Source organism: Trichinella spiralis (assembly GCF_000181795.1).
Source record: "Trichinella spiralis strain ISS 195 chromosome Unknown Scfld2, whole genome shotgun sequence".
Taxonomy (NCBI): domain Eukaryota; kingdom Metazoa; phylum Nematoda; class Enoplea; order Trichinellida; family Trichinellidae; genus Trichinella; species Trichinella spiralis.
Window position 1 is genome coordinate 572,124 of NW_003526941.1, and position 22,122 is coordinate 594,245.

Sequence of the window (22,122 nt, forward strand, 5' to 3'; positions counted from 1 at the left end):
CACCTATACTCTTCTCCCCTCTCCTCTCCACCTATACTCTCCTCCCCTCTCCTCTCCACTTCCACTTATGCTGATACTCTCGTCTGTTCCCTCCATTTGGAATCATTCGAATTTTTCATAAAATGGAGTCACTTAAAAAATTACTTACCTGAGTTTAAAAATATTTAGTGCTTTTCGATAAATCATTTCGATCAAGTACATCTAGAACTAAAACATTTTAGCTGTAAAAAAACTTACCTGGAGACCTCACTTGAATTCAACGTGTTACAAGCAGCTTTTTCATTCAGTCCCAAACTGTTCTGGTTACATTTCACCAATTCTAAAACAATTCATTTAAATCTTAATTCAGAAAACAAAAAAAAAACAAAAAAAAATACTTACCTGAAATTGAAATCTAAATAAATCTGATAGGAATAAAACCTAAAAAGCAAAAAATAAGAAATTAAAGCAAAAACCCATCTAACAGCATTTTTTACAAATAGCGAGTTGGGTAGCGAATTCTTTGAGAATTCAAGGATCTGAATAACATTATAAAAATAATGTTTGTTATGAAACAACTAGATAAAAACGAATAACAGTGCATTTGATTCTTTACTTTTTTACTTACCTCCGTTCGATTTCAGCGGTGTAGGTGATGCTAATTTCTCCTAAATCTTAAAATTTACGTATCAATTGCACGTATTAGTATCCATTAGTTTCAATTTGCAAAGTCATGCAAATAGCATGCATTGAATATCACCCATATAATTTAAAAAAAAACTTATCTTTTCACTATTGATGATGGTGGAGTTAACCACGCGCTGCCGTGACCATCGACTGAGTGAATTCCAGTGCATGAATGAAGGACATTCTAGAAAAAAAGTTATACAACTAGCAAACTACTTTGCCTCTAGTAAAACAACCTTCTTTTCATTCAGTAATAGCTTGCTGGAGGCCTAAGTACAGTAAAATCGTTTTATTAAATAACAGAATTTATTACGTTTTTATTTGCAAGTTTGCATACAATTCAAAATTATATTACTACGCGGACTTAATAAATTAGCAATTTGACAAACTGAAATATTTGGACAAATAAAAAAATGATTTGATGATCGACAATCTGTAAAATAGAAATTATCATTTATATTCAAAACATCTCAAATTTGACATATTGAAAATAATAGTTTTTTTAAATAATTGAAAAGAAAAATAATTCATTGCTTACTGTAATTTTTAATTGATGAAAACAAGTCGAAAACATCTGAATATATCTAAAAATAGATTGCATAGAAAAGAATTTATGTAAAAAATATCTGAGCAATAAAATTTACTTTCATAAAGAATATATACAGCATCATGAATGAAGTAGATCACTTAGTGCAGAGAGGGAAAAGCGCTGGTCACATACTGCTGCTTCAACAGATTACTAATTAAATTTCAACGGTCGATTCAGTAAGATTTCAGAGATGCATTATGCAAATAAAAATTGCCATCGGTAAAATAACCTAACCGCTCACAGTAAGTAATAATGGCGTTAAAAATTTGCATGGTTTACTATTGACATATATTTTCATCCATTCATAATTGAAAATTATATACATTTTGCAAATTAATCCACACGAATTTACTTTTAATCAGCTGTCATTACGTTTCCCATAATCAGTGGCCTGTATTTATTTATAACAGTATTAGTTATGGCTTATTATTATAACAGCAAATCAATATGAAATAAAATATACTGTTTCTACCAATTGTTGCATTTTAAATCAACTGAAAAACAGATTGATTCATTTAATACAATGTAATAATTGCAATCGTGCACAATATTATATGAAATTTTAAAAAATTGTTGATGGAAGTGTGTAGAAATATGACAAGCACAACGAATCAAAATGGATAAAGAAATTACGTACATCGTTTGAGTAAAACTAATGTTCAGCAACAATATAACGGTCATTTGGAAACTAAAAAAAATCGTTTAGTAATGTCAGATGGATGGACAACTGACATTTTATATGCAAAGCTAAGTTAACGAATTAAAATTAAAAATACTTTGCAAAACAGGGAAATACAACAAAGGAAAAAAATTGCCTATTGAACATTTTTTATAAATTCTATCACAGGAAAAATATTCACAGACAATAAAGAATATTACTTGAACACAGACAGAAACAGACGATAATTCACGAAGTCCACGAAGTAAAAGAAAATACTAAATAGCTCAGCGGTGATCACGACGTATCATGAACCGATTAGAGTTGGGCTGTGATATATACGCATAAATCAAATGAATAATCGAACAAATTGAATAATTGATAAAATGAAATATAAATATACGAATGGCATGTACAATTTCAACGCAACAATAAGAAATACTTCGACTAGCAAAAGAAACAGATCGAACGAAGATAGATAACAAACAATCTTCGCAAATCAGTTAAATTTGCATAACAAACAATCCAAATTACGATGACAATGAAAATTTGAAATACAAGAGAAACGTCGATCTATTTACTTACGATAAGGTAAAATTGTGCAACTAAAAATTATTGAAAAGAAATATGATTTAAAAAAAAAGAAAAAGTTGAATAAATAAGCAGGAAAAGGCAGATTTATTTTGTGACGACGACGATGTTTCACAATGTCAAAAAGAAAAATACATTCCTACATCTATGCAGAGATTCAGTTTCACTTTCTTCAATTAATAGCAGAAGAAGAATTGAAAAATAAATAAACAGACAATAATCGTTGAATCAATCGATCGTTGATTGCAATCCATTGAAGCTTCGACACCGGAACAATAATGCAATGGTGGGCAAATGGATAATATTTCAGTCTAAAATGATAGATAAATCGCCATTTCCAACACTGAGCGCTTGTCTGTGCGCTTTGATTTCACAAATCAAATTCTATCACAGTGCATCCCGATGAAAACACACGTTGGAGCGATGAAAATGGACGCACTGCCATTTCCCATCACGTCTCCACCAAACGCGAGATTCTTCGCTTTTCTGTGACTGAGCTTCTCTGTTTCTGAATCAAAATCAGACAGCACTCAATTAAAACAAACCAGATAGTATCATAATTGCAAAAGCAAGAAAAAAATAGAATCTTTTCTTATTGGCAACAATTTTTATTCAACATTTTCCATATCTTATTAATAAAGAAATAAATAACTGTCTAACTGACCTGTCGATGTACTGGGTAAGTCGAACGTAGGCAATGCAAGCGGCATCATCACCCATCACGTGAACATGTGGATTGAGCAGTGTTGTTTTGCAGTTCATCTTCCCAGGCAATTGGCCGGAAAAGCAGACTTCTTCTACAGAGGATAATTGTTGAACAGTGATGAAGAGAAGCATTAAAAAAAGAACACAAAACGACAAACTATGGTCGAAATAAAATTTGTGGAAATCCATGCCTTCAATCAAATTTCCCAAACTTTCCGGCTCGAAGCAGGTCATATTCGGATCGCACATTTTTCTACAAGAAGATATAGCAGAACGCCATCTCAGTGGACCGATTCGAACAGAGCAACAACATATTGGCGCCAACTTACGCATAAACATCATAATCGGATCTGGTAATGGCATCAAGCAGAATTTCCGTCAATTTAATAATTTCTCGTTTTCTGGCTAAAATGATCACTTTCCATACGTAATTATTTACCAATTTTGAAAAACAACGCATGCATAGTTTTTTTTTCTAAAAATACTACCGGGAAAGAAAGCGTCAAACAATGCTAATTCATTTATTCGCTTGCATTCATGAAAAGCTAAACAGTTGAAGAACAACAAACATACATCATTCACACGATGCAGCATTTACATGAGAAAGTGATTTGTGTTCCATTAGAGATTATCATCTACTTTTGCAATAGCAAACCTCATATCAAAATTTTCAATTAAATTTACAACAATGTCGTTTCAAACACTTTCAATAGCTACCTATGTAGCTTTTCTACAATTTTACATTTCAAAACTGATACGTTTAAAAATAAAAACTACTTCATCCACGTAATGCTGCTAAATGAAAAAATTTTAACCAACCCGGCAACGTTTAAATGTACAAACAAACTTTATTATACATATCACATACCATACATTAGTCAAAGTAACTTCTTAAATCACTTTTTCTGTTATTTTCGTGAAATTGAAAAATCAACTAGCGAAACAGAAACAGGTGCCGCTGCTGAATAATGCTGGATGTTTCAATAAGATACATTTGAAAATAAAATAATAATAATTTAGCATGCTATCAGCTTACCTATTCTTTGCGTTACTTAGCTGCTCAGTGCACTGAAAGCATAATTCTGAATAATATAAACAAAAGTATTAATATTTGAAGATGCATTTGAAAATCGAATCCCACTCAGAAAATTATCTTAGATACTAAAATGTCGTAAGATTTCAATTTTCCTATCATTTGCATCAGCTTCTCAGTTATCAATCAACATGATAAACATCAAGCTGTATTATTTGAAATGCAACTTCCATTTTCTAAACTAAAAAGTACAATTTACAAAAAACAATTCATAAAGTTATTGATACTTTCAGATTATATCGCTGTCTCTAAAATTTCTGAAATAAAGATTTTTTCTTTTTGCTAAAAATAATGTAAACAAAAGCACTTTTCTAGTAAAGTCGACATAAATAGAAAAGCAGAAATTACAAAACGGTGCATTTTTAGTTCAAGCAATTTATAAAAGAGCAATGCACAAAACTACTACTAAAAGGCAAACTATATATATATATATAACCGGGAAAACAATAACGATAGTTCTATATGGCACACACAGGCATGAAATTTCTATGCTATCGGTGAAAGGTATGACAAAGACACTCCGTTCAAACTCACTGGTCGGAGAAGTTGGTGTCGTTTGCGAGCAAGTACGCTCCGCAACTGCATTTGGATGTTCGACGTGAATTACCGTATTTTCATGTTTTAGATTCAAACCTGAGCCACAAATTATATAGTGATCATAATTAACGACAAACAAAAACGTTTGAAAATAAAAGTAGTTTAAATACTTAACATGAATTTCTTTCATACATTATTATTTTAAACAATAAGTTATTTTCAATAAAGCACTTTTCATTCATAATTTATCATGTTAAAAGCAACTAAATACTGCATACTTATCATGGAATGCTGTATCTGCAATAGCATACATCTATCTTAATTAGCATTTGCTTATTTTATCGATAAAACAATGATAAACAGCTATAGGAAAATTTTGAATGTAAACGGAAACATCAATTGATAGCAGTCGCTCTTATCAAAGCGGCAATAAGAAGCACTAGAAGAAAAGTCATTTCAAGAATTTCCCTAAAAAATGCTCTACTCAACAAGTTCATTTTACTGCTGCTATTTCACTTCAATACTTTAATTTTTTATGCTTTCATTCATGTCATGCGTTTACTGCAAAAGGCATTCTTGAATATTCATCTGTTGATTTTAAAAACTAACACTTCAAAATGAATGTAAAAAAGGAATTCGAAAACTAAATATTTAACATTATCACCATGGTTGATCAACTTTACTGACCCTACAATAAGTTGAAATGGCAAGTGGAATACATAAGCATTCAAACTTATCAATAATTAAAATTTATAATAAATTGATTTTCGCTTTCTATTCATCATTAACTAACAAAACCAACAATGAATAATATTAATAATAATAGAAATAACAGCAATTCAATAATCATTATTTTAGAATAAATAAAATCATCATATGCTTAGCAGAGCGAGAAATACCATACTAATTTAGAAGTTTTTAACTTAATTACAATTGAAAAAGCTACACATTACTGTGATAAAAAAAATTACAAAGATATCTAATCTCACTTTTAACTTTATATTATTCAGATAGCATTTTGGGCACATTTTTAGATAAAGGTGTTGTTATTCAGCTAATTAGTCGTAAAGATTAAATAATTTATCATTGTTACATTCAAGTAATTTTCACTTCCGTTTTTACAGATACATTGTGGAATTTATTCCACGTATTATTTATTTAAGACATGCCCTGTTTTACAAAAGTTTCAAAAGTTAATAATTACAAAATCCATTTGACATCATTAGCTGCCTTTTAATACATACACTCTTATCTGCTTGTCAAATGCATCATTATAATGATAATAACTTACTTATTATAAAAAACCAATTCTTAAGCAGTAAATGTAAAAACAACAACTCATCTACTTAAATCTATTCTCTGTCCTTTCCATTCAAATTCTTTCTGCCTTCTCATTTTCAAAACTTCATCTATTATATCAAAAATGTTTTCCTCCAAAAAAATAAGAATGAATTTCAGTGATAAAAAGAGAGATAATTATTAATTTGACTTCATTAAAACGTAATAAAATCTTGGCTGGAAAAATATCAAAAAGTAAATTAAAATATGATGACTAACCTTTTAAGTCGGTTTCGTTTTCATCAATAGTATGCGAAGATGATTCTGTAGAATCTTTGACCGCTGTCCCAGCATCCTTTCTGACGCCCAGAGCTCGACCTAACAAAATAACAAGAAAAACATCAAATAATACAAAAATAAGAAATAATTAAAAGATGAAATTAAAAAATTAAAATTATAAAAAGAAACAAAGAATAATGGATAAATTTTTCTAAAAAAGCAGCAAGCTGGGATTTGACTGCAGCAAACAAGACAGAAATGAAATGAAAAAGCAATGAAATTTTTCTTTTTTTCAGGTAAACATTTCAATCCTGAGAACAATAACACAATCAGCATGCATAATATGCAAAGTTGGCCTCTGTCTAGTCCCCAGCATGAGCACCTGTCGCAGCGTTGTATAGAAAAATTCCAACACTTGCAAACCAACTGAGTACAGTAGTACAACAGTGATTCCAAAAGAACGACAACACCAAAGCTATTATGGCAATCGTAAACGCATAAAAATCAAGCAACATCTCGCATGAGGCTTGGAAGAAAGAAGCAGAACCAATTCATGGTTGTAATATTTTCTTAACGCGATGCCGTCTCTCCAGCTCATTTTCCCTCTCTCATTCTCTCTTCTTCTAGCCTGATCACTTCTCGTCAATCTTTCTAACACTACAACATTGCTGCTGCTGGTGTGGAAGATGACGTGCAAGCGAAAACGCAACTGCTGATTGCAATCGATGCACTTCGCCAACTGCACCCAGAAATCATCAGTGCAAAAGCGAGATGTTGGATTCGTCAAAGTTACTTAATTTGCATTCGAAATATTCGCCAATCTAAGCTAGTTTCAGCATTCTCTAGCTGATTTACTTACGAGTAATAATTTTGGTTCGACCAAAACAGCCGGCTGGCCAGCAGACGGACATTCGTTTTCAAAATATCAGGTGGGCGTGACCATCTGTCTATCTGGCAAATTTTACCAAACTAACTGCCATATTACAGTATAATAACAAATAGGCCACAGTTATTGTATGATCAAACCAAATTTGAACAAATAAACAAAAGCTTTTTCGAATCAATTTCTATCTCCCTCTCACTTTCTTTCTCCTATCCTTCTCTCTTATTCTAATAGAATAACTCATTTTCACACACAGACATACTCATTCTTGCTCTACCAATATCTATATTTCTAGCTCGCTTTCTCTACCTTAGCCTAAATTCCTCTCTCAATCTCTCTTTCTCTGTCTATTTTTTCCCTTTCACTGACTAAAATGATAATAACATGTTGCTCAATAGTGCTTCGTCATTTTGAAATCAATCCAAGCCGTTAAAAACACGACTTTGTCATCAGTGAGACACATAGAAGCGCTTCAATCGTTCCAAAAAGTCAATGGATATTTTTACATTTCAGGCAATATATACTTTATTATAAACTTCAATACTACTCGAACAATAATACTTTTAGGATTTAATTTCACACATAATGAACAAGATAGAGACAATGCTTTTTAAATATTACTTTCAATATTATTCGCACAAATGTTGAGCTATAAAATTTAAAATTATACATATAATTCTATTATTTGAAAGCGACATTAAAGGTTAAAAAGAGAAACAATTGATCAAAGTGGAATTTTTCTTTTGTATTCAAAATGAAGAGCAATTTCAATTATGTGCAATTCTACAAGCATAATCTTGATGCTTATTAAAATTTCAACTTTACAGAAAGAAATTAAACAAAACTAGATTAACACGTCGGAAAAATTTAAACCTTCACAGAACTTCACCTTTAAACATTGTTAATGGATGCGTGTTAGAGCTTACTGAAAACAGCACAATATACTGATTGATTCATGACTGTCCAATTTAGTGCTTGTTCATCATTTGTTAAAAACATTTAAAATACATTAGTTAACAAAAACCTGTTCAACAAAATTTTATTGAAACTCACAAAAATAACCGTATAAACAAGTTTGAATCTATTTCATAAAGCCATGCTACACTAAACAAGCAATGAAATGCACTTTAACTAACTAAAAACTTATATATATATATATATATATCACTGCAAAAAAACACTCCATAGTCCTTTTTAGCATAACTGTCATATTAAAATCAAAGCAATTTATAACTGTGTTTGTACTGCTAATGAAAAGAAATGACATGATAATCAGCTATGGAATTACTTCTTTGAACAAAACTTCAAAATTTGAACAAATTGATTTGTTCTGAAAGAAAAATTTAATTTTGTCTAATATTTCAGATACAAAGCAAAAATATTGAACCAGTAAAACACTGATAATTTTCGAGAGCTGAAATTCCCAAACCAACAAACGGCCTGCCTATAAACAACTCGGTGACATCGTTGTGAAAGTATTTCATCTTCATCAAGCCAATACATGCAAACAATATCCCAAGTGATTCATCCTAGCCATCACAAGCATAGTTTAATAAAATTGCATCTCTCTGTTTTTGATAAAATTACATCACAACATTTTAAAATTGCCTTTCATTCACTGGATTGTCGTTCACTAAAGAATTCTAAATGACAGAATTATTTATTACAAGTGATTTAATACAAATGCTGCGAATAAATACATCGATGTGCTTATTCATTTAAAAGCTAGAACAAGAAACCTAGAAAAGGTAACATAGGGTTTCTTTCACAATTTTTTTCGGTTTTACTTTTGGATTGTATGAATGTCAAAATAAAAATTCCAGTGTCGCCTTAAAAATTAATTTCTTTCCAGTATAATAAATAACAAAATTCTAAACAATTTTGACCGCTTGATAAGATTATAATAATGTTCATTATTTATGTTATGAAATATTTACGAAAATTGAATTAAAACACAACACGACAAGACTCCATCTGCTTAGTAGCATACTTATTTATTACACGAAAAAATTACTGTCAAATTTCCATGTTTAAAGAGAAGTTTAAATCAATAAAATAAACCTATGATCCGAAATTACTTCTCATAACTATTTCAATAAACGAAAAAGTAAAAAATAACTTTGTTCCAGAAAAGACATGCTCAAAATACACGCAAAGCAAATGCACACAGCCCATTTTAAAAAAAGCTTCAACTGCAAAAGCAATTTTGCTAATGATAAAAAGCTAAGCATGAATAGGGTAGGTGGTTAGTCGCAGGAGAAACACTAGAATCTTACTTGAGTCCACCTGTGACAACTTGTTGGCGTGAATATCAGAACTAGCAGAATTTTTGATTTCTGAAAGTCGGAAAGAATTTAGCTTTTCAAGAAAAAATAAAAAATGAAATAATAAATAATTTTTAAAAATAATCGACAGTTATTGAGCAAAATAAAATAATACAGAACGTCGGAATATTTCAGCCAGATAAAAGAATAAGAAGAAGAAACAAGATTTGCTTTTTATAACAGAAGAGCAGTGAATCATCTAGCATGTTGTGTGCAAGGAAATGCAAACAAATTCCTATTACCAATTGCAGTATAATGAATAAAATAAAACTTACTGGACAGATTTCGTGTAGCAATCATCGTTGTCAATATAGCGCCCTAGCAATTGAAAGAAAAAAAAGTTTAATGCAAAAGGATAAAGAAAAACAACGGAAAATACATACCTTCAGCTTACGTCTGGCATTAAATTTCTTCAAACAATCCACCGTATCTTGCCTGTGTACCAAAGCGGCAACACGTTCTCTTTGCTAAATTAAAAATGAAAAAAATCAAATATACAAAAAACAACCCATTGTAATAATAAAGTTAGCCGATAATTCTTACGCATATCCAAGGATGCTTCAACGCTTGATCGGCGGTGATTCTTTTCCTTGGATTTACGGTGAGCATACAATTAATCAAATTTTTAGCTTCTGGTGTGACCGTATCCCATTCTGGACTAGGATACTAAAACAGAATAATAATTCAACAATATTTCAGGAAATATGACGAAACAATAACTTGCGTCATATGATCCTTGTTTGATTTGTGCATAGAGACGCCCCTGATCTTCATCCCAAAATGGCGGATAACCAACGAGAAGTATGTAAAGTATAACGCCTAAATTACCAAAAAATATCTGCTTTAAAATCTGCATTTCCAATTTATAGCTACTAGGATAACATTTTTTCATCAAATCAGAATGTATCTCTTTCTTAAAATTCAATAATTAAATTCATGCATATATTTTTTTCATCACACATATATATATATACATAAATACATATGTCCTAAAGAATTTGCACTAAAAGCCAATAGAACATCTAAATTTATTTCAAAACCTATTGCACAACTTTAAAATGATACTTAATGCCATGGTTTGATGCAATTCACGTGAGCAAATAGGCACATTAATTGCAAATATACAAATCGCAAGCTCTGCATTATCGGCACTACTGCACGTACTAAAACAGCTCACGCTGAACAACTGAAACCCTAAGCTAAGCATATGACAAGGAGGAAAATACAAATTAACATTATTATGCTTTTAAATAAAATAACTGTTGCCAATAAATTGCCTTTTCAAAATGCTAACTTCTAAATAATAATGAAACTATACAACCGTGCAATGAATATAATTAATTACAAGTTATGAAACTTATTTCTAAAACTGAAAACAAATTTCCTTCAAAAAGGTGATTTCTTAGCAACCATGACATATTATTCGACATTTGATTGATGCTCACCCTGGAACATAAAAACTACAACAACAGTTACACATCATAATGCGATATTTAAATTAAAAAAAATCAAATGTCAATTTCTCAGACGTCGTAAATTATACTGCTGTTAACATTCATTTATTCATTAATAACAGATGCACTGAAACGGTTATAATTAGCTACTATATGATGCATAACTTCAAAATAGATTAAAAAACTATTTTCATAAATAAAAAATAAATGTGCATTTTCAATAACAGAATTAACAACTAAAAAACAATATAAAAGAGTAAAAAAGAAAATCATAATTTCAAAATGAAACTTACCGCAAGCCCAAACATCCACTGGTTTTCCATAAGGCTCTTTTTTTAACACTTCCGGAGAAAGATATCCCGGAGTACCAGCAAAACCTTAGCAGAGTATTAACATTTGATGAGCAAGCATTAGAAAGAGGAGAGAGATAGAGAGAGAGATGAAAAATAATATACCAAACCAAGCCTCCTGATCACCCTGCACTTCAATAGCAAGTCCAAAATCGGCTAATTTTACCGCTGCACCTTTAGCTTTGCTAGCTAAGAGCAAATTTTCCGGCTAAAAGTAAAAAGTAAATACGACTTTTTCTTGAAAATATATTAAAATTAAAAATAAAGTACTTTTAAATCACGATGAACCACAGAATTCACGTGACAGTATGCCACACTTTCCAGAATTTGTTGTATGCAATGACTAAAATTGAAAATGAATTATCTTTCGACAAAAAAGACAAAGCAAAAACTGGAGTGAAATTTCAAAGTGTAAAAAATACCTCGCATCTGCTTCACTGTAAAACTCGCGAGCAACGATATCTTCAAATAGCTCACCACCGGTCACGCTAAAATATTTTACAAATATACATAATAAAAATTACACTCATGTACAAAGAATTTATCATTAACACTTACAGATCAAATACTAAATAATGAAAACCTTCTTCTTGAATACTATCATGCAAGCGCACTATAAGATAAAATATATTTCAATGTTAATTTAAAAAACATGTACATGCAATAATAAACAAACCTATATTTGGATGTTGTAGTTTGCGGCAAATTCGAGCTTCTCTTTCCAATTTTTGAAAATCTAATTTAATAAGTGAAGTGAACACAGGTTTTGCAATGTAAAACTTTGTAAATATAATGAATGCTTTTTCCAAAATGAAAAGAAATGATAACTGCAACAGCAATTACTTTTAATTAATTAATGAAAATAACCAAAATAGATGCATTTTATTCAATCAATTATATTATAGCACTGCAAAGTTTGGATAAAATGCTAATCACAATCATCATATTGATATGAAACTAGTAAGTGAAATTTAATCAAATTGTAGTAAGGCAGAGAAGCCAGTATTTTACAAAGTGCATACACCATTAACTATCATAATATTTAAAAGAAAAGTCTGATAAATATATACCTCTTGCAGATAATTTCTTTGTATTGATAATCTTGGCAGCAAACTCAAGTCCAGTTGATGACTGAACGCACCTTCTGACTACAGAAAAGGCACCTCTGAAATTGAAAATATTTTATATTAAAAATATAAATAAAATTAACTTTTTGAATATTTACAAAAGGTGAGAAAAACACTGCGGTTCACACGTCTGATGAGAGAATAAAGAATTATTTACAGAAAGCTTGAAATTGAAACAAACAAACAATCTATTCACTTTGAAAAGATAAAACAAAAAATTTCTAAAGATGACATCATTTGATTAAATACAACAGAATAGAATCGAATACATATTCTTCAAGTAAATTTGTAAAACCCTTTAAATATATCACTGCACATAACCAAAAACTAGATAAGTGAAATTAATTTTTGCATGAAATTTACAAAATCATTATAATACTACTGTGGAAATTAATGTAGCTCATTTACAAGACAAAATTAAATTGAATTGATAAATCAGGCGGATCAATTCAAACACCCTTCCCCATTTGCCTAATCCCAAAATGCAAACAGCACTATGATTTATTTTGCTCAGATGCTTTGAAATGTGGCACCTTTTCTCGTCAATTCGTTTTTCGATATTAAAACAGAAAAAATTGAAAAATAAAAAATTTCAATAAAGTCTAATAAATTATACATCTCTTGGTGTTGTTGAGAGTTCGAGAGACAAAGTTGAGAAGTGATGAAAATTGAATTTTCATTTGTAAATGCAAAAATCGGTTGACACCGTCTGCGAATAATCGGCTATTGTGAAATGGAAATTTAATAAAAACAACAACACATGTACAGTTAGTCATTCAATTGTTCAATATCCGTGTCAACTGACCAATTCGGCCGTTTATCTTTAATTAAATTGAATTGTAGACCAAGCTGACTTGGGCACGTCTTCTGGGATGCCGACAAGCGAAATTCAATTTCAACACTGCTTCAACTAAACTGTCTACCAAAGTGGACAGACATTCAAAATTTGCATTTAGAAGCAATCTCATCTCTCAATCTTTAGGTAGAATCATACATTTCGACGAGAATGCACAATGGATGATTTTTGAAAATTCGATTCAAATTTATTTCATTGAAATATGAGATGTCAATAGCAGCGGCAAATGACACGTACCATTACTGAAGCATAATGTTAGAATTGAAAATCAAATTTTCAATTAATGAATAATTTCATTACACGAATCTAGCAATATTTCAATAATGAACAATGAATGGAGTAGCGAACAATAATTCTTGGCAGAAAGTCGAAAAACAATTAAAGCCGGATGGATGAGCAATTAACTTGGTGATTAGTTTCGATCATTTTCAAAGTCATGATTTCGTAAAGCATACACACGTGTGCCTCAGAATATCTGATGAAATTATAATTTTTTTTTAAAAAGTCACTCAGATGCAGAAGAGTTTTATCAATTTTAACTTCATTTAACAATATTGTTATAAATGCTTCTTCCTATTGATTAGATCTTTCTTTGAGAAGTGAATTTCGTTTCTCAATAAGCAAATTCTACAGCTGCACAATGCAATTAAAATTAAATCAACAACATGATAAAGTAAAAATAGAATAATGTTCAAAAAAATAAATGAATAAATATAAATTGATTCATATTGAAAAGTTGTGAATTGAATTTTCTCAATTCTAAAATGGCTTCCTAAATTGATGAATAGTGAAAATTTTTCAAAAGAAACAAATGAAAATGTACATATAATGCCAAGAATTATGCAGAAGCCAAACTTAAATTATATAAAAATCAGTCAGAAAAATGTTTATTGATTTCATTTTCATTTTAACTAATACAATCATATCGAAAGTTTATATTCAGAAAATTAAATGAAAAATATTTCATTTATTTCAAAAGTTTACTAGCATAAAAATAGAACGTGCAATATGCTGAAATAATTGTCACAACAACACTTTCACCAACACAATAATACATTTTTATTGGCTGACAGTGATTTTCAAATGTCTCCCAAAATTCTACCAAGTAAGTAATTGTAAACAACAAATGCTTAATTGAAAGCTAATGGTAAAAGCGCAACTTTCGACTGTCAGTGTCAGTATTTAATAATGCAGTAACATTGTGATGGTCCATTTCTGCTTTGGAAATCTAATGCATTTGCAAATCAACAAAACAGCAAAGAATAAAGACTGACACATATAAAATATTTCATTTCATTTCAGCTTTTCTTAACCAATAATGAATTTTATATTATTATCAAATATTCCAATCTGAAGTGACATGCAAAACTGGAAAGCTGACAAAATCAACTTTTCAGCTTTTTGATTTTATCAATCAGAAATACAATTTTATTTTTACACTTCCATTCGCACTTGATCACATTAACCTACTATACCTATCAATAATATAAAAAAATAAACAAACAAGTCAATAAATAATTATTGATAAAAGGACCAAGAAGCATTTATTTATGCGATAAAGTTGTCTCATCTATTGCTATTGCTCTTGTTGCTTATTGTAGGTTGGTTTCGAAAAATTGAAAACCGAATGCAAATTTTCTTTCAATTCAACTGCCATTGTTGTTCACCAATTTGATCTGATTGAACATGGTAAATAAAATTTTCCAAAATTATGCAAATTTTGCATTAATAATATATAATATCAATAGGATCGTCTTTCTGTAGCTAATGGATATTTTCATTCCCTTTTCCAATTTCAAATAATTAGAATTAAATTAAAAGACAAAAAAAAGAGACCAACGCAAATACCAATAAATAAATGAATAAATAAATAAAATATAGAATCAATTTCTTCAATCACTTCAGATAAAGCACACAATTAATGATGGTGGAAAATTTTCGTTATTTACTTAAATGAGCAGCAGCTTTGTACAACATTTCAGCTCAACAATTACAACGACCGCTTGATTACTGACATTCTGCAAGTTGCAAGCATTTCAAATATTGTTCAACTGTAATTTTAGTAGGCAACACTTTGGGAAAAAAATATACATTTTCTAGAATTCGATGAAAAACTTCCTCAATACACTTTGGAAAATGTCAGAAACGTCAGCAAAAGTCTCACTACTAAAAAAAACACATGCATCTCTCCGAAATTGAATATCTCGTACACCAGACAAAGTACGACACGAAGTTATCATTTCAAATTTTCACTAATGACAATAATAAATAAATAAATAATAAGCTTCAGTTCCTTCATTTCAAACAGAAAAATTAAAGTTAAATGAATAACATAAAAACATTTTTTGAAAGGTTGAAATTTGCACAGCAATGCAAAAATCACAATCAGATCAAATGTCAGAAAACCAAAAACCAAAAAAAAAACAGTTCTAAGATTACATCAAGTCTAGACATTCTGGAACAGCCGAAACTTCAATCGAGATACTATGTTACAAATGAAGCATCTCTCACTTCTCTAATTTCTCAAAAACTAATATTTTTATCACAGCTAAGCACAAGGGTTTTGCTAAAACCACAGAAAACACTAAAACTTTGAAATCACAATTCCAAAGCAACTACTAAAGCTGCTGCTCAGAATATTCAGTAAAAAATTCTTTTATTCATAAAAAAGCAAAGTTAAAATAAAATATATTTCAGCTCTTTCTTTATAAAAATGCATTAAAAATAAACAATACCATATATGCATGTTCACAACAAATAAGACGAGTAAATAAAGCATTGCAGGTGAAAATGCATCGCAAACCACTAATGTTAACAACAATTAATGATAATAATAAAAATTATTATTACTATTATTATAGTGAGTGACGACTGATTCTGTTGTAAAATGATCCGCTAAATGTACAAAATCAACAACAATTGCTATAATTACATCACCTATGCAAATATTTTAGTTCAATTTTTATTTTCATTCTTTTTAAAAGTTTTCAATACTTTTTCGTTGAATTGTATAATTTGTACTGCAAGAAAGATGCACAATTTGAACAAAAAGCGGTTCAATTGTTCATTGCCAATCAACTAATAAACATTAACAAAGTAAACACCAATAAGACAAAGCATTGATGAATCAACAGCTAATAAACCGAAACGATCGCACATAGTATACATATACATATAGTAAGAAGCATTGAATTCGCTTTGGCGAAGAGTATTGAAAAGACAAGCTATAAAGACAAACATTTCTAGATTGTCGAACATCGATCGTTACAACCACTACATCTACACGAATTGTGTGAAAGATTTTTCATTTCAATTTAATTTATTAAATTAACAATAATTAGCAATATATTGTTGTCCCTCTAAACAACACTCTCTGCCCTGCTTTAGCCCTTCTGTTCTGTTGGTTAACGTGAATACGACGCTTTTATTAAGGCTTTCTTTTCTCTCTCACATCTTTGTGGTTGCTTCTTTCCACGCCTATTCAATTCCCATCCTGCTCTGACAACCGGACTGAATATATCCTGAAAATTGCCTCAAGCATGTGGCTTGTCGAAAAGTTAAGCCTCAACAAACAAATGACGACACTGCAAGCAGCTTTTGAACAATTTTTCCACACTCCATCTTCCGTCACATTCAATAAAAATTGACATTTGTCTCGCAATTTTCATTAGCATTCACCTTATACTCAATCACTTATTTATTTATTTATTTATAATAATAACAACAACCACTTGCAATATATTTTTGGTTATCTCACTTTTTATTGAAAATTGCTTTCCATTGTTTGAAAAATAATGTTCAGTCAACAATAAACAACTAGCTAGGCTTTTGCAGCAAATGTTTCTCTTTTTTTTCAAAAGCTTTTCCTCCACCTTGGTGTCTTCTGTCTCTCTCTCCTTCTACAAATTGCTCGATATTTTCTGTCGATTCCTTCAATTTACCCGAACAAAATAGCATTCTTAATGCTTGTCAAATGCATCAGCGAAAAACATTAGTAAAATTAGCTTTCATCCAATCCGCACGGCTAACATTAAACATTTCACCGTGCAGAGTTGTTTAACGATTCCTTCCCGCCAAAGCGGCAAATGTATGCATAATAAGTTAACACCTGTGATGCAGATGATTCAACAAGCATCCATCTTATTACTGGATGAATTATTTGCATTCCCCTCCGTTAAGGCTGTTATTTCCATCGATCCTATTTTCCTCTCTCTCTCTCTAATGGGCCATCTCCATCATTAATGATAGCTGCTGCTTGTCGATAAATGTTCGAGTCACTTTGGTGAAACAGGTGAATCCAAAATTGCCATTATCATTTTAAACAAACTTCTACCCCTAATCCAAGTCGATTAGTCGAAATTTCTAAATCATCATCATCATGAGAGAAAAATTTGATAAATTTATCCACCATTTAGGGTACAAAGTTGTCATGCAAGATCCAACCGTCGAAAGTGATTGTTCAAATGGGGAAAAAAAACTGGCCGTTAAAATTAAATTGAAAATTAAGCCCCAAGCGTTGACAGAAAAGACGACGAAAAAGCTAGCGGCTAACCGAATAAGCTGGAAGGAATATTATAAGCTGGAAATCATCATCGAGCATGGAAATTTTATCATGAAAAAAATCACAATAATGGTTGAAGCGGTTGTCTGTTTTTTTTTCTTTTTGCTTTTATCAAGAAAGAATAAAATCAACGCATGGTATCACCGGATCCCCAAAGCTCAACTGTGTACGCTTTGTTGCACAAGCGATCTATTCCACCGGGTGTGGAGCGGAGAACATCGACTTTCCAAAGCTGTTCGATACTTGACAACAGCCGCTGTAGAGAGAGAGAGAGAGAGTTACAGCAAACAATAGCACTTGAAATCACAAGAACAATCAATAACTGCTTAACGTGAAATACTGCTAGCCAACAATTTAACAACAAGCCGCGCTGCTGCTGCTATTGCTATTGCTCTCTCCCTCTCCCTCTCAAACTTGCAGGTGACATGCTACAACTGAAGCAGTAAAGCATAAAAATCGTATTCAAATATATATATATGTACATTCTTTTAGCTTTTCAGAAAAAATCATCAAAACCATCTCTTCTTCATCTTGCTTCTGGTATTTTGTGGTGAAATTCTCTTACAATTAAAATACAATTTTACAATAACTCACTTTAAAAACTATTCATTCTCACAAATGGTTGCTTCTAGCTCAACTGATTGATTTTACACAGAATTAACATCAATTCAAAAGTGAAATTAAAAAAAAAAGAAAAAGCAGAAGAAGAAAACGATAAATACGCCAAATTTAGGTACTTTTCAATTGTATATGTATATATATATATATATATAATAAACAAAATTCAATTCAGTCAAAAATTCCCCCTCGCGTTGCTCAATGTAGTGGGTCAGTGGATTAGATAGATAGTCGCTAGAAATTTCTAATAATAATGCTGAACAATACTGCTGATAAATATCCATTATCCACGTTCATGTATTATTTAGAATTTCTTGATCAACTTTCACCATCGCTTATTGTGTTTTATTTCACCTTTTGCAGCAGCAGCAGCATATTCACGAAAATACAAAAGTGCAGATTTTATCTTAAACATTTGGTAAATTTCACGAGCAAAGCGAAATTTTAAACTGAAAAACGAAAAAACTCGAACAATCGAACTAACCATTTTTCTCACTCATAAATAAAACTATAAACTGACATTATGTAGAAGGTTGTTGTATTCAGAAAAGATAAACTCATCGAATATTCACATTCTATAGTTATTGTTAGAGAAAGAGCAAAGCTGAACAACAACAACAACATGAATAAATAAATAAATAAATAAATAAATATGCTATTTATAATTTGAAGAAGAAGAAGAACCAAGAACACAGCAATTAATGTCGACAATTCTGCGACATGTTGCTTGTAAGTTTACAACCTGCTTGTTGAGCACAAAGCAGACGAGACACATCAAGTGAATGAATGCAGTTTGCAAATTTTAGCAAAATCAACCAACCAACCCTAAGAGCACAACAGTAAAAGTTTTATTCAACAATACAGAAGAAGAATAATTTCTTCTTCTTCTTCATAATTTGAAATGATTATGGAAAATTTCTGGCCTAATTGGGTAATAATTTGGAAAGTTCGTTTTATAAGAAGTGCAGTGTTTAGGAAAATTTCATTCCAATCGATGATGACAAAATAAGCTCTGTTCATCTTCAGTGAGAGAATTCTGAACGCACCTAACCGCCTCAGCAATCATAACCGATCAACTTGATTTACCCAATTTGACCATTTCAGCAGTTTATTAATTAACCATTTAATATAAGGGAAAATCATAACCGTAATACGAAAAAGATGAAAAAGAAGAAGGATTTTTTTTAAAAAAAGGCCACATATTCATAGTGTAATGAATATAAAATTAGAAGAAACCTTAGCAATTAAAAAGATATTTTTTTTTCTTGAATTGCTTGACAAACAAAAATTATATTCAATTTATTTGTAATAAGTTTGGGTTATTTTTATTTAATAAAGAAGCCCAAGCAGGTGATTGAAATTGAGGAATGGCGCGGCAAGCGACAGTGGCGCCCATAAATACCGAATGAACAAGCAAGCCCATAAAGCGCAACTGAAACAGACGATCGATCAGCTCTAAGCTAAATACGGCATATAAGGCAAGCAAGCTGCAATGACCACGAAAACGAGGGTCGTTTGTCGTTGTCATCCAACTACTACTACTACCACCACCACCACCACTACCACCACCACTACTACTACTACGTGAAAATATTGATTGAAAAATAAGCTGACGCGAGCAAGCTTCACAGCATAGGTTGTTGGTCAATAGGAGACAAAGAGCCGCTTTGGCGCCATTTCTAACAACAAAACCACAAATCATGTAAAATAGGAGAGAGAGAGAGAGACTGAGAAAAAAAACAGACGAAGAAAATGTAGAAGAAGCAATAAGCAGCAAGCAGGAATATAAATAAAAGTAGAAGTAGATGGAGATGCATGCAGAAGCAAGTCTGCCTGCCTGCCTGCGTCTATGAAACAGCTGCAGCTTTGATGAAGTCGCGCTTAGTCAACGCCGAAGTGTTCGAAGTTTGCGAGAAAATACCCACCTATTTACCTTTCGGTGTTAATAAACGAAAATTAATATTTGAAAAAAATTGACAATAAAACATCATAATAAAATATTATCATAAGAATAATAGAATCATGTTTTTTTTCTTGCATCAGTTAGATTCTCTTTCGGACAGGATCAATCTGTCCAAGAAACGCCTGCTTGTCAAGTAAGCCAACACTGCGCGAATCAACTGTTGTCGGCAAATGTTGTTCCGTTTGTCAGGAAGTTTTTAGTGGAGTGGAAAACGAAATAGAAATACACAACACAACACAACACTTGCACAAAGATATATAACGCCACAAACACCACGCAAACACCTCGCACTTCACGGACAACGGCGCGAAAACAAAATCCCGCCAAAATACACTCTTTTTTTCCGCCTACGCATTTCCACTTTTCCACAAAATGATCAACATTAATTAATCAATTAATTAATTAATTAAAACTTTTCCCAACTCGAATCAAATCTGATATTTCAGAACAAATCGAAGTGATATGTGACATTTGCAATAAATTAAAACAAATTCCACACTTCGAATCGACTGTATAGTACATCTAATGATGATAACAAAGCAAAAGAAAGAAAAATAATTTTTTCAAAAAAAAACCTTTTTTTAACACCTCATTATATCGACTTGTTCAATTTTTTACATGAAAAGTTTGAAAAAAAATTGAACCAGCAGGACGATGAACTTGGCCAATTCAAAAAAAAAATTCAAATCACTTACTTTCCAAGCTCCTCACGTAGCTCATAATTGTCGCTGAATCTCGTAGACGCAGGTGGCGACGCCGTCATGGTCAGCAATACCATTTCTCGGACAAATTCAAAAAGCAGCCATTGCACAGAGCATAGCACGTCGTTGCCAGCTCGCTGGTGTCTCTCGTCGGACGCTGCACCACCGCTGCCTGTGACAGCCCAATTTGATTCGCAGGTTCAATTTACGCGTTCAACGATATGCCGCATCCCAACTATTCTCTACGGCCAGAACATGTCAAACGCATCAACAGTAAATAACAATCAAAACAACTGAACTCAACCCAACATTTCAACAAACAAGCCATCTTGCCAATTGTTCAACTTAATTATGTACAGTAAACTTTGATGGCATCCGGTTTAATATCTAATAATAATAGAATTAATACAGAACTTTAATAACATGTGAAGTCTATATGCATATGTATATGTACGTGTGTATAATTTTTTCTTCATAAATTCAAATTCAAGAAATTCTACAAACTATATCATTAAAAATATTAATCACTCATCCTTTTTCAATACATTATTCAAAACACCATTAAAAGCTGTCGATTCTTGGGCGTTTAAAATGACAACTGTTAAACAAAACTGTGCGCATAAATCAGAGTTCCTCTAATTACAGACGACATTTTGATTTTTCAATGCTTCTCTTTTTAAAGTGACTAAAAATGCGCTCTTCCATGCAACGTCTAAAATTCAATTTCAAATTTATCCATTAAACAATTTAAGAATTCATTACTGAATGTCAAGTTCAATGCTTGAAATGCAATACCAAAGCCAACATAACTTTTCAAATAAATCACAAATCCACTCGAAGTACTAGCAAATTATGGAAAAAATAAATAATTTCACAGCCAAACTTTACA

General features: G+C 31.2%; 5 protein-coding genes across 5 annotated transcripts; all 5 read right to left on the reverse strand.

Moving 5' to 3' along the window:
* Window positions 1–115: 115 nt before the first annotated feature.
* Tsp_02591 (putative iron-sensing transcription factor 1) lies at window positions 116–1,316 on the reverse strand. Its single transcript, XM_003378869.1, has 7 exons — window positions 1,311–1,316; window positions 1,205–1,250; window positions 1,056–1,099; window positions 773–850; window positions 608–647; window positions 238–319; window positions 116–131 (listed from the first exon to the last, which is right to left on the reverse strand). Exons 1-7 carry the CDS (start codon window positions 1,314–1,316, stop codon window positions 116–118), a joined length of 312 nt encoding a protein of 103 aa, XP_003378917.1.
* A 1,575-nt stretch (window positions 1,317–2,891) lies between these two features.
* Tsp_02592 (calcium/calmodulin-dependent protein kinase type II delta chain) lies at window positions 2,892–3,572 on the reverse strand. The gene is made up of 2 exons (XM_003378870.1): window positions 3,169–3,572; window positions 2,892–3,012 (listed from the first exon to the last, which is right to left on the reverse strand). The coding sequence occupies exons 1-2, from the start codon at window positions 3,570–3,572 to the stop codon at window positions 2,892–2,894; spliced, it is 525 nt and encodes a 174-aa protein (XP_003378918.1).
* Window positions 3,573–4,241: 669 nt separating this feature from the next.
* Tsp_02593 (hypothetical protein) lies at window positions 4,242–6,911 on the reverse strand. Its single transcript, XM_003378871.1, has 5 exons — window positions 6,779–6,911; window positions 6,397–6,495; window positions 4,739–4,935; window positions 4,530–4,550; window positions 4,242–4,277 (listed from the first exon to the last, which is right to left on the reverse strand). The coding sequence occupies exons 1-5, from the start codon at window positions 6,909–6,911 to the stop codon at window positions 4,242–4,244; spliced, it is 486 nt and encodes a 161-aa protein (XP_003378919.1).
* A 2,887-nt stretch (window positions 6,912–9,798) lies between these two features.
* On the reverse strand, window positions 9,799–12,905 carry Tsp_02594 (calcium/calmodulin-dependent protein kinase type II alpha chain (CaM-kinase II alpha chain)). The gene is made up of 12 exons (XM_003378872.1): window positions 12,898–12,905; window positions 12,478–12,572; window positions 11,966–12,020; window positions 11,830–11,895; window positions 11,678–11,750; window positions 11,513–11,615; window positions 11,351–11,434; window positions 11,178–11,221; window positions 10,313–10,516; window positions 10,147–10,269; window positions 9,987–10,070; window positions 9,799–9,921 (listed from the first exon to the last, which is right to left on the reverse strand). The coding sequence occupies exons 1-12, from the start codon at window positions 12,903–12,905 to the stop codon at window positions 9,799–9,801; spliced, it is 1,062 nt and encodes a 353-aa protein (XP_003378920.1).
* Window positions 12,906–19,863: 6,958 nt separating this feature from the next.
* On the reverse strand, window positions 19,864–20,271 carry Tsp_02595 (hypothetical protein). The gene has a single exon (XM_003378873.1). It carries the CDS (start codon window positions 20,269–20,271, stop codon window positions 19,864–19,866), a length of 408 nt encoding a protein of 135 aa, XP_003378921.1.
* Window positions 20,272–22,122: the final 1,851 nt, after the last annotated feature.